General features: G+C 36.7%; 1 protein-coding gene across 2 annotated transcripts in view; it reads left to right on the plus strand.

The window, feature by feature from the left end:
- Positions 1-12,681, plus strand: part of ARFGEF1 (ADP ribosylation factor guanine nucleotide exchange factor 1) — a 148,095-nt gene that overhangs the window by 84,960 nt on the left and 50,454 nt on the right. For both annotated transcript variants that reach the window (XR_002343274.1, XM_001928010.7), the window contains exons 15-19: positions 1,764-1,875; positions 2,217-2,422; positions 2,654-2,738; positions 7,347-7,518; positions 9,492-9,643. Coding sequence is in view for 1 of the 2 variants with exons in the window: in XM_001928010.7 (XP_001928045.1) it covers positions 1,764-1,875; positions 2,217-2,422; positions 2,654-2,738; positions 7,347-7,518; positions 9,492-9,643 (727 nt within the window). In the remaining variant the exon portion in view is untranslated. The remainder of the gene's footprint in view (positions 1-1,763; positions 1,876-2,216; positions 2,423-2,653; positions 2,739-7,346; positions 7,519-9,491; positions 9,644-12,681) is intronic.

Below are 12,681 nucleotides of genomic sequence, written 5' to 3' on the forward strand. Positions count from 1 at the left end.
AGAGCTATTTATTATAACAGCATGCTGTTTTATGCTTTCGTGTATTAGTGTGACCTCTTCCTCTTTGTCTGGGATGTTTTCCCTTACTGTTTAAAATCAATCCTCAAAGCTCAGTTCCGAAGTTACCTTCAAGGAAATGCAGCCAGATCATCTCTGTTAATTAGTCATTTCCTATGCTGTGCTGTCTTTTCACCTTGTGTGGATACCTTATTTGTTGAGTTTTTACTATTATAATTTTTAAAAATCATATTTATTTTTCCAGAGTGAGAGCTTCTAGAGAGCAGAAATTGTGCTTGTCTCAGTGAAAATGGTTGATTTTAATTTATGTACATGGCAGTGGTTTAATTGGGCCTTGACAGGAAAATCATTAGGAGGACACAGCAGAGAAGGACATATCAAAGAATGGCGTGGGCAGCAGCACAGAGGAAAGGTCCTTTGAGGGCTATAGTTCAGCGTGGCAGGGGTGGGGTGGGGAGGCGGGTAGTAGCAGGAGGTGAGATGAGAGCATTGAGTTGGACCCAGATTACAGAGGCCTTATTCTCCATGTGAAGGAGGTTTTGTCTTGTTCTTGGCATTGGCACACTATTGAAGGATTTTAAGCGGAGCAACAGCAGCACCAGATTTCTGTTTTGGAAAGGTGACTTTGCCAGCTGCCTGAAGGATGGATTGGAATGTGAGCAAAACAAGAGATAGGGAGACCAATTAAGAACTCTTGCAGCACCCTGGTGACAGGTGATGAGGTATTGGAGTAAATATTGGAACAATAAAAGTAGAAAGTAAATGACTTAGGAACAAAGAGGCGACTTTTGAATTGGATCTTAAAGCATGAAGGAGAAATCCCCAGTGAGCAGAGAAGGTAAAGGACATGTAGGGGAGATAGACTGCACATGCTTTGTGTTTAAGGAATGAGGGAGGATGTGTGGGAGTAGATGAGAGAGGGGATGAGAGAAACAAGTTATGTTGAGAAAGGTTTGTATGTCAGTCTAATCAGTGTGGACTTTATTTTGAAAACACTGGCTATCTAAATATTTTTTATAAAGGAAATAATGCCGTCAGATTGTGATTAAACAGTCACCAAAATTCAGGTTCTGTATTTTATTTATTTTTTTATTTTTATTTTTTGGTCTTTTTAGGGCCACACCCGAAGTATTTGGAGGTTCCTAGGCTAGAGGTCGAATTGGAACTGTAGCCACTGGCCCACACCACAGCCACAGCAATGCCAGATCCAAGCTGTGTCTGTGACCTACACCACCACTCATGGCAACGCCGGATTCTTAACCCACTGAGCAAGGCCAGGGATCGAACCTGAGTTCTCACGAATACTAGTCAGATTTGTTTCCACTGAGCCATGACGGGAACTCCAGGTTCTGTATTTTAAAAGTAGTCTTAGAATTAACCAGTGGTTGTAAGGAGAATGAGGCAAGATTACTTGAGGACTAAGGAGAATATGTATATTACAAGTAGGAGATATTTAGTATTTATATCCTTATTCAGTTCATCTACTATGTGACATTATCTCACAGTCTGTGAAATGGTACATATCAGTGATAAAGATCGCCTTCCACCAAGAGCCTTTCCTAAGAAGAAAAAAATAAACTTTGCGTAATGTAGTATTTTTTGTATATTCATGCATTGATTATTTTAAGTAAATTCCTGTTTTGTAAATGCCATTAGAAAGTTAGTTTACTGCAGTTTAAGATCTTTTCAGGGAATACACGTGTTTGTCTGTTTCTAATGTTTCTTTTAACTTTAATGTCATCTAGATTTACTAAGAAACCAAAGAGAGGAATACAGTATCTCCAAGAACAAGGGATGCTTGGCACTACACCTGAAGATATTGCCCAGTTCTTACATCAGGAGGAAAGATTAGACTCTGTAAGAATACCATGTTATTTCATTCTGACCATTTCTATAAAATTCCTTTTTAAGTTAATAATAGTGTATATTACCCCTTTAAAATGCCCTCCTGATTATGTAAAAATAACCTAGCTGTTCTTAATTTTGTCTTTTAATTTTTCTGAACAAGAATATCTTATTTTTCTTTTTTAATAAACGCATTTAGTATGTTTAACTTTTAGCTTCATGTTTGAAATAGTTAATGCTATAGTTAAAAATCTGTGGATCTCATGAATGTCTCTGCTTTAAAAATATAAAAATGGTTGTGCGGGAAATGTAACATTCCATTAGGATGCCAATTTCTATCTTTTGTTCTTTAGACTCAAGTGGGTGAATTCCTGGGAGATAATGATAAATTTAACAAAGAAGTCATGTATGCATATGTGGACCAACATGACTTTTCAGGAAAGGATTTCGTTTCAGCCCTTCGTATGTTTCTGGAAGGATTCCGTCTTCCAGGGGAAGCTCAGAAAATTGATCGATTGATGGAAAAATTTGCTGCAAGATACCTAGAATGCAACCAAGGGTAAGCAAAATTCAAGGGCTTACTGGCTGCTGACCCTCTTCTGGGAATTCCCCTGCCTGAGGGAACTTAGATTCTCTTCCTTAGGGAAGTGATGAGACAGTTTGATAAGAAATTGTAATATGATAGAATGTAATTCCTGAAAGAGAAATTAAAAGAGATATGGGGTTTGAGGTGTTATTTAAGTAACTGTAAATAGTAGAAGTTTATAACATGATGCATTTATTTTTCCAGACAAACCCTTTTTGCTAGTGCAGACACTGCTTATGTTTTGGCATATTCAATTATCATGCTGACCACTGATCTTCACAGTCCACAGGTATGTTTTCTTCAAGCCAGTTTTACAATAAAAAGTAAGTGATAGCTGAAATTTTAATCCTAACTTACTTAAAACAATTACCAAACCAGTGTATGTAATTTGGTATGGCGTACATTTTACAAATGCAATTTCTGGTAGTAGTTCTAATTAGACTTCTAAATATCTGTAAAGTCTGTATTTGTCTTTCTCATGACTGACGCTCTATAAAGTTTAAGATAAATTTTAATCTTCTACCCAGTGCCGATTACAACATGGGAAAACATTATATATGTATATAAACCATCTTTTTAAAAACATTTCAAGTAGTAGAGTGTTTAGTATAGTGGGGCCTTGATGTTCTCATCCCCCAGCTCCCAGTCTTATTCCATTTATATCCCTTTTCTCCCCCCAGATCATTTTGGAGCAGATCTCAGGTATCTTATCATTTCATCTGCATTTATTTCAGTATCTATATCTGAAAGAGGAATACTGTATTTAAACATAACCATGACACCATTACACCTATAAACCACAATTTAAAAATATCAGCTATCCAGGAAGTGTTTAAATTTGATCTGCTTCATAAAATTCATAAGTGATGTTAAGGAACTATCACTTGATTTCTGCTGCCTGCTAGCAAAAATGTTATTTTTAACCTTTTAGGTATTTTATGCTTAGTTTCCAAAAACTTGAGGGAAATTATAAACAACCTATCTGTAGGAATTTCTTAATATTTCTTAGGGATAGGCGTCTAATGATATCTTAGGATGAGAAATACACTATATACTTATTACTAATCTGAGATGTACTGGAAAAATTATAAAGTTTGAGATTAGGAGTTCCTGTCGTGGCTCAGTGGAAATGAATCTGACTAGTATCCACAAGGACAAAGGTTTGATCTTTGGCCTTCAGTGCTAAGAATCCAGTATTGCTGTAAGCTGTGGTGCAGGTCACAGGTGTAGCTGTGGCTATGGTATAGGCCATCGGCCATAGCTCCATTCTGACCCCTAGCCTGGGAACTTCCATGTGCTGCAGATGTGGCCCTAAAAAGACCAAATAAATAAATAAATAAGTTTGAGATTAAATTTGCAGTATAGGGAGTTTTGGGTGTGTGTTTTGAGATTTGTAAGACAGGATTGATAGGGAAAGTATAAACCAAATGTGTGATGAAGGGACTATATGCATATAGTTTTAAACACCAGAACTCAACAACTGTGCTTTTACTTGATTTTATATAGTGCTTTTTTAAAAAATCATTTAAGATTTTAGTCATTTAAAATTTGCCTTTGGCTTATTACTGGCAGCATAGTGGAAGCAGCTCACTTCCAGAGCTTCCATTATCTAGCATGATACTTTTTTCCATGGTTTTATAAAGCAGTCTACAGATAAAGACTTACTTAGGTATTTTCATATTAAGAGTTTTCTGTCTGAGTTTTCCGTCTAAGCCCAAAGCAGAATTACATTTTATACTGCTTCCCTTTGATTTTAGGTTGTCATACTTTTAATAAATTTCTGTTCTGTTAGTGAATCCTGAATGTTACATGCATCTGTGTCTTATCATCTTGTATATGTACATTCTTCTGTGTTATTTTTTTCTAAAACTTCCTTTAATGCCCTTTTCATAGTACCCAGCTTATTAAAAGTTTCTGAACACACACCAGTTAGAGAGTATTATCTTGAAATTAGTGTCCTGTCTGCATGGCACTGTTGCTGTCGGTAGAACATGTGTCTAGGCCCTGGTCTAGCAGTAGCAACTGCTTGTGATCATACCACTCCCTTTCAGGCTGCTGGCTGCCATCCTGTGCTCTGATGCAGCCTGCAGCCAAAGAACAGCTTATGAGTTCCTATGAAACTGAGTGGCCTGTTAAAGAATTGAACCAGAGTTCCCATTGTGGTGCAGTGGGTTAAGAATCTAGCTGTGGGGGAGTTCCCATCATGGCTCAGTGGTTAACAAATCCGACTAGGAACCATGAGGTTGCGGGTTCAGTCCCTGACCTTGCTCAGTGGGTTAAGGATCTGGCATTGCCGTGAGCTGTGGTGTAGTTCGCAGACGCGGCTTGGATCTGGAGTTGCTGTGGCTCTGGCGTAGGCCGGCGGCTACAGCTTCAATTAGACCCCTAGCCTGGGAACCTCCATATGCTTTAGGAGTGGCTCTAGAAAAGGCAAAAAGACAGGGAAGAAAAAAAAAAAAAAAAAAAAAAAAGAATCCAACTGTGGGGGTGCAGGTTTGATCCCTGCCTCAGCAGAGTGGTTTAAAAGATCTGATATTGCCGCAGCTGCTGCTCCAGTTAAGTCCCTGGCCAGGGGACTTCCATATGCTACAGGTATGGCCATTAAAAAACAAGACAGGAGCTTCCATCATGGCTCAGCAGTTAGTGAACCCAGCTGACATCCATGAGGACGTGGGTTTGATCCCTGGCCTTGCTCAGTGGTTAAGGATCCAGCATTGCTGTGAGCTGTGGTATATGTCGAAGATGTGGCTCGGATCCCGAGTTGCTGTGGCTGTGGTGTAGGCTGGCGGCTGCAGCTCCAATTAGACCCCTAGCCTGGGAACCTCCATATGCCATGAGTGGTCCTAAAAAGGCAAAAGACCCCCCAAAAAAAGATGAAATTAAACCCATAATTAATTTTATAATTAAAACATGATTTATGATCTATAGTAAATGACATGATTTTTTAAAGAACACAGGTAACTTTAAAGGAATCCCTTAAAATAATTCTCCCTGTTCTTAGTTGTTTTCAGAGTTAAGATATAGGTGAATTTAGCAAGTCATTTATGTTCCTTTTTCACCTGGAATATTTATAGTTAGACTACCTTTTATATATAGATGTGAGTCAATGAATTTTTAAAAAATTTTGAGGTATATTTAGAACATGTTGAATATTTTTGTATTTCTTAATCTTCATCCTGGTAACAGTTGGCTTTAAGTGATTTAAGCACTGAAACTTAATTAGGCACAGCTTAATTTAAGCACATGAGGATAAAAGTCAAAAGTAAAGGGTTCCATAAAAAAAAAGGAGGGAAAGAAAATAAGATTATGTTTTCTACTTCTTCCAGAATCTCATTGTGGCAGAATTGTGCTCTTTGAGCACTGTATTTTTATTTTGTGTACCTAAAATGAATGTATTACCTTCTCCAACTTTCTAGCAGCTCCCACCCTATCTCCCAACCCAGATCCAGAAAAAGGCTTTACTGCTCCTTCCCATTTTCTCCTGAGGCTTGTCTTTGTGTCTCATTGACATGGTACTAAAAGATTATGCCATGTTTAAAATTTCCAGGTGATGTTAATCTTTGTAAGCCTTCCTGGCAGCACTTGGGTGATCTTTTATTTTGGTACTCTTGGGTCATTGTTTTTTCATTATTCCCTAGAACTTCAGGTGAAATGGCTTTCTTTTTTTAATGTTTTAAGTGCCACGACTCAATTAGTTTCTAAAGTTTTAGTATACTAGAGCTTTTTCCCCTTGAGTAATAATAAATTACATTTGAATATTTTTATGATAACATTTAAAAATTTTTTTGGTAGGAAAGGTGCTTCTTTCACCCTTTCTGACATAGCTAAAAAGATCTTTTGACAGAGTACTCAGAACTAAATAAGTATTTGTATCCTAGTAATATCCTTTGGCCTTCTGGTTTCTCTTTTTGCAAATATCTGATGACTTACTTGATTATTATTCTATGTACTGTCTTATAAATTTACAGGAACTTTATCTTTAGAGATGCTTTAAATTCTTTATGGAAGGTGGTAGGAATATATTGAGTTAATAAATACATGTATCTTCACAACCATTATAAGACTTTTGAGTTTTGTCCACCTGGGTTTTGGGGAATATAAAGCATAAACATTTTGGTTGTGCTAATTCCCAAGTTTGGTGACTGGGCTACCATCTTATAAACAACAAATTTGTGTTCAGCTGATTTACTAAGATATGCATCAGGATGTTCCTGTTCAGAGTACTCATAAACTAGACAGAATGTTCCAAGGATACTTTGTCCAGATCACCTAATATTCAGTTGCTGTGACGAGTCAGTCAGTGAGATTGTGATCTGATTTTAAATAAATTTCAGCTCTTATTCCTGCACCCACTGTTATATAAAATCAGTTATTAAATCATTGGCAAAACATTTATGGTCTTCTGAAATAAGATTAGAATCTTTTTAATAACATATATTTCTGATATATGTCATGGTCTTTTTTTTTTTTTTTGGCTGCTCCCATGGCATGTAGGAGTTCTTGGGCCAGGGATTGAACCTCTGGGACCTGGTCACAGCTGTGGCAATGCCAGATCCTTAACCCGCTGTACTACAAGAGAACTGCCAGTCATGGTCCTTTGTTTAAACACTCTGGCTAGAGCTCTTAAACCTTGGGCAAAAACAAGTAACTTCAGTATTTTAGTCTCTCTGTTTTCTTACTACAAGTTACTCACGTGCACATCAGAGCAAGGTGAGTTAGTATATGCCAGGATGAGTCTCCTTCTTCATTGCCTTCATACTCTGTGACTCCTTTTTTCATTTTAATGTCTGCTTTGTTTAGTATTTTCCACTTACTGACCTCAAAGTATTTTTAAATCCTCTTATATTAGTATTTTTATGTTTAATTTTTAGGAATTACAACATTTTTTTATTTCTAGGTTAAAAATAAAATGACAAAGGAACAGTACATTAAGATGAATAGAGGTATCAATGATAGTAAAGATCTTCCTGAAGAGTATCTGTCAGCCATCTATAATGAAATAGCAGGAAAAAAGATATCAATGAAAGAAACAAAAGAACTAACAATCCCTACAAAATCAAGTAAACAAAGTAAGTATATGAGTCAATCAATCCTGATTGTTTAGGAGGAAAAATAAGGGTTCTTCAAAAGTTTTTTACCTAGTTTAGAATAAATCAAGTATAGTTTATTCTAAGCAGTATTATAATACAGTTTGCATATCTGATTGTGTTTTTTCCCATATCCTGAAGAAGGATAGCACTGACCAATGATGAAAGGGAAAATGCTACATAACATGCACCGATTGGTGTACATTTAGCATATACTTGTCCAATTAGCAGGTAATCTCAGCACGATTTAGGGACCAGAGAGATTGGTTAGGCAATCCCAATGGGCAGACTTCAACTCTTTCTTTTTTCCTGCCTCCTTGTCATCTTCAAGCAGTTGATTTCCATTGGTTCACCTTTCATTACACATAAGAAGCTTAGAAGTAGGGGTGATTCAAGGAGATGGGAAAGGTCAGCATCATGGGGGAGCTCTTGGGGTTGGAAATCAGATGCACAACAAATTATATCACTGTGGAGTTCCTAGATCTGACCAGCTGTAGGAAACAGCTGTTGGCCTGCCTCCATTCTCCATCTTCTCTGTCACTCTCCCACTCCCCCCACTCTCCTTCTCTCTCCTCTCTTCTCTTCTCTTCTCTTCTCTCTCTGCAGTGTGATTGAATTAGATCCAAAATCCAACTGCAGGAGTGAGGTGAGGGATAGTTGCTCCATAATATGGAAGACAACTTCTCCCTGTCTGAGCAACTTCCACTTGGAAATGAAATCTCAGGCTTCACCTAACAGAACAGATTGTGGTAGCAAAATTTTATTAACAGGAGAGGATCAGAAAGGCCTGTGTGATATATGTATTTATAAAACTTGATAAAGAATTATTAAATGAGTGTCAGAGGCCCTGGAGATAATGTTAGAAGGAATAGTGGAGTATAAATGGCCTTATCTTTTAGAATAACATAGGGAATGATTCTAAGGAATTTTAGAAGGTTCTCACTTACTTTATAGTTGAGAAAACTGAAATCCAGAGAGGTTAGGAAACTTAGAATCATAGATGCTATAAACTAAGTGTAATGTAAAAACTTATGTTAAAATCTCTATACCTAAAACCCAAAGAGTGACAAAACCAAATCTTAAACTTGGCATCCTTGGCTCTTAATTGTCCAGTACCAGTGAGCAGTTTACTTGTTGGTAGTTTTATTTTCTTCTGCTTGAAAAATTAAGTATACTGATCTAGACTTCATTTTCACATTTCAATAGATGTCAATTACCTGATGTCATTTTTTTCCTTTTACCCATGTAACATCATCTTCATATCTCTCTTTCCCTGGACCATTCTATATGGGTAGAAGAAATCACTGACAGCTGGTGGGGGGAGGAGGTGGTTGTGTGCTAACACTCTAAAATCACCCCACATGCCAGGGCCACTGTTAACTCAGGAGATGCCATTCAAGCATGTGTCATACAAGGATGCATTGCCTTTGACCTTCCTCTGTTTGCCTAGCTCCTTTTTGGGTTGTTTCTCTACCATTGTGACAGATTTGTACCTACTCTCTTCTCTTTCCATAGGTTTCCCACATATCCCTGACTCCTAGTTTAGGGGTTTTTTGGTCTATTTTTGAGATGAAATTCATATAACACAAAATGTAGCATTTTCAAGTGAACAATTAGTGGTATTTAGTACACTCACTGGGTTTTGTAACCATCACCTCTATGTAGTTCCAAAACATTTTCATCACCCCAAAAATAAAACCCTGTATCTATTAAGCAGTTACTCCAGGTTCTGTGCCTTTTCCTAGCCCCTGGCTGTTACCAGTCTGCTTCTGTCTGTATGAATTTGCCTACTCCGGATATTTTGTCTAAATGGAATCATTTATTATGTGACCTTTTGTGTCTGGCTGTTATTTTTAATTAGTATTAATTGGTAGTGTTTATCATTTTTTACTAAACTTCAAAATAGCATTCTTAAATGCTTTACATTTTAATGCTAATAGTGTTTGCTGTTTCAGATGTAGCCAGTGAAAAACAAAGAAGACTCCTGTACAACTTAGAAATGGAGCAGATGGCTAAGACGGCTAAAGCACTCATGGAGGCTGTGAGCCATGTCCAGGCACCTTTCACAAGTGCAACACATTTGGAGCACGTGAGACCCATGTTTAAGGTAAAAGCTCCTAATAACTTTTGGCTGCATTATATACATTTATATATACTGTTATTCAGCATATACAGTTATATAATATCCATTAGGCTAGACCCAGAAATAAAAGCCCTGTTATTTAGGAGATAGCAAATGTAAAATTTTTCTTAAAGAGAATGATAAAAGATATGCACAGTTAGCAATTAATAGGTGTATGATATTAAGAATTAAGAATAGAAAGATTTTGGAGAATTAATCCCTGGCCTGGTTTCCTCTAAATGAGTTCTGTTTAGGCCTTTGGACTTTCTGAAATCTCAAAATAATCTTGAGTCTCTTGCTCTCTTTCAATGCTTCTGGCCAAGGAACTAATCAGAGAGTTCTGAGTATGCCTGGGGCCCGGAAAGTTGAGTCAGAAACAAAAGGGAGCATTCTTTATGTGTATAGATCTAGTAGAAATGATACTGCTTCTTTAAAATTTGATTTCTCATGCCTTCATTTTCCTGTTCTTTTTTTCTACCCTTTCTTCAAATTCCAGAATTGAGTAAGCAGGCATCATAAGGATTGTAGGGAAGTGGAGGGGAGTCTAGTCAAATTCAAGAAGCGTAGATGGGTAAAAGTCCATTCCACTTCTTAGGGTAGTGTGGTTAGATGGTCTGGGGAGGTTGAAGATTATAATTCGAGCTCTCATTCAGACATTAACTACACATGTGTATGGGTGATAAAGAAGACTTTACAAGAGTTGAGCTCTAAAATTTACCATTCTTCCCTTCCTTCAGGGTCTTTGTGATTATTTCTAAAAGTTGATGGAGGGTTACAAGATGATAGCAGGATGCTGGGAGATAATGTTGAAGGAATAGTGGAGTACAGCTGGCCTTTCTTCTGACATAATATAGAAAGTGGTGTTAAAAGAAACACTTCTCTTTATTATTAAATAAACTATACAGCAGTTTTTTGTTTTTGTTTTGAATAATCTTCTACCTTTGTTTTTCTTTTCAAATGTTTTCGTGAAAGAGAAGGGGAGATAAAAAAACAAAAAAGAACAAAGAACTAGCCATAATTGTACCACTCAGAAAAAATTTCTGTTGTTTAATATACTACTCTTAATTAAACAGTTGTGATACTACTATGTATAGAATTTTGTATCTTGTTATTTATCACATAAGTGTTTCCTCATGTCATTAAACATTCTTCATAAACAGCTCTTAGGATCTATTCTCTGGATTAATTGTAGTTTATTTAAACTCATCCTCTAAACTAGAATTAAGAACATTTCCTTGCACTGCCATTTCTACTGTCATTACCTCTCCAGACACCTTCTTTTCTCACTCTTATGACTGTCATGTCCTCCTAACTGGTGTCCTTATGTCTATTTTTGTGCTTCTCTTACCCAGTATAGAGAACAGAATGTCCTTTTTAAAATATAAAATGAAATGTTACCTTTTTCCTTGACACCATTCACTGACTTTGCAACTGTGATGATACACCCAGAGGGTCTGTAGACCTTGTGTGGTTGGCCTCCACTTGGCCTCCAACCTCATCGCTAGATTTCTTGCCTCCTACTATGGTGCAGTACTATGCTACTATGGCTTTCCTCCATTTCTAGAATGTTGTAGATTATTTTTTCCTTAGAGCATTCATACAAACTGTGTCCTTTATTTAGAATGCTTTTTCCTTCTTTGCCTGAGTAGTTTCTACTTTAAATGTTATTTCTCAGAGAGTTCTGCTCTAACCCCTCTGTTCTAAATTAGGTCCCTTTTCATAAATTGCTATGCTCTTCCTTCATTATAACAGCATTTATTTATTTTTGAATTAATATTTCTTTCTTTACTAGATTTTAACTCCATGGGGAAGGGACTGTTCTGTTCACTTTCCCCAATATCTAGCACAATTCCTGGCTTGTAGTTAGTGCTCAGTAAATAAGCATTGGGCCAAGTAAAGGAAAAAATGAGAGATTCCTAGAATGTTATATAATACTAAAGGATATAAATATTATTAAGAATCTTTTTGTAGGAGTCCTTGTCATGGCTCTGAGAGTGAATCTGACTAGCATCCATGAGGACACAGGTTCGATCCCTAGCCTCGTTCAGTGGATTAAGGATCTGGAGTTCCCATGAGCTGTGGTGTAGGTTGCAGACATGGCTCGGATCTGGCGTTGCTGTGGCTGTGGTGTAGGCAGGGCAGCTACAGCTCCCATTCAGCTCTAGCCTGGAAACCTTCATTTGCCACAAATGCGGCCCTAAAAAGACAAAAAAAAGAATCTTTTTACATATTGCCAAATTGTATTCTACAGAGGTTTATACATTTGATGGGCCAGTTTCACTGCCCCTGGATATTATTTAGGTATGATTTGATAAGAGAAATCATTTTCTTTAATGTTTAATGGAGTTAAACCTTTTTTAACTGGCTGAGGAACCTTATACTTCTTATGTAAAATATTACACAGGTTTCCGGACAGATGTGCTGTTTTCTTCATTTATAATAGGATGTGTCGTTTATTACTTTCATGTGGTGCTTTGTATTTTAAAAGTAGTGCACTTCGTATGTTTCCCACATCTCTGAATAGTGTCAGTCTACGTATTGAAAGGGGAAGAATATAATGTTCAGAAATAGGTTAAATAAGTGACAAGGCTAGGACTAGAAGTTAGGGACTGGGGCTTAGGTTCCTTTGTTTAGGAATTATACACTTTTACTTAACTTTCTGACAGTACAAGTTCTCTTTTCTTTAATAATGCTAAAAATGTTCTAGATCTTTTAAAAAGTCCAGTTGTTGTTTCTGTACCACACTGGTATAAACATTTTTTTAAATGTGTATGGCTATACAGATATATAGTTTTGCTTCATTTTGACTTACTAAAAAGCAGCAAATACTTTTGTGTCACACGTTTCAAAGTTATACACACACATGTACACACCTCTCTATATATTTATGTGTGTGTATATATATATGTTTTGATATTAGGATTTCAGTAGTCAAAGGTAGCTCTTTTTTTTGGTTATTTTACATTATAATTTCACAAGCTCTTCAGTTTTGATAAAATTTAGTGTTTGTTGGCTTTCACAGT

The sequence above is a fragment of the Sus scrofa genome, chromosome 4 (assembly GCF_000003025.6).
Source record: "Sus scrofa isolate TJ Tabasco breed Duroc chromosome 4, Sscrofa11.1, whole genome shotgun sequence".
Lineage (NCBI taxonomy): Eukaryota > Metazoa > Chordata > Mammalia > Artiodactyla > Suidae > Sus > Sus scrofa.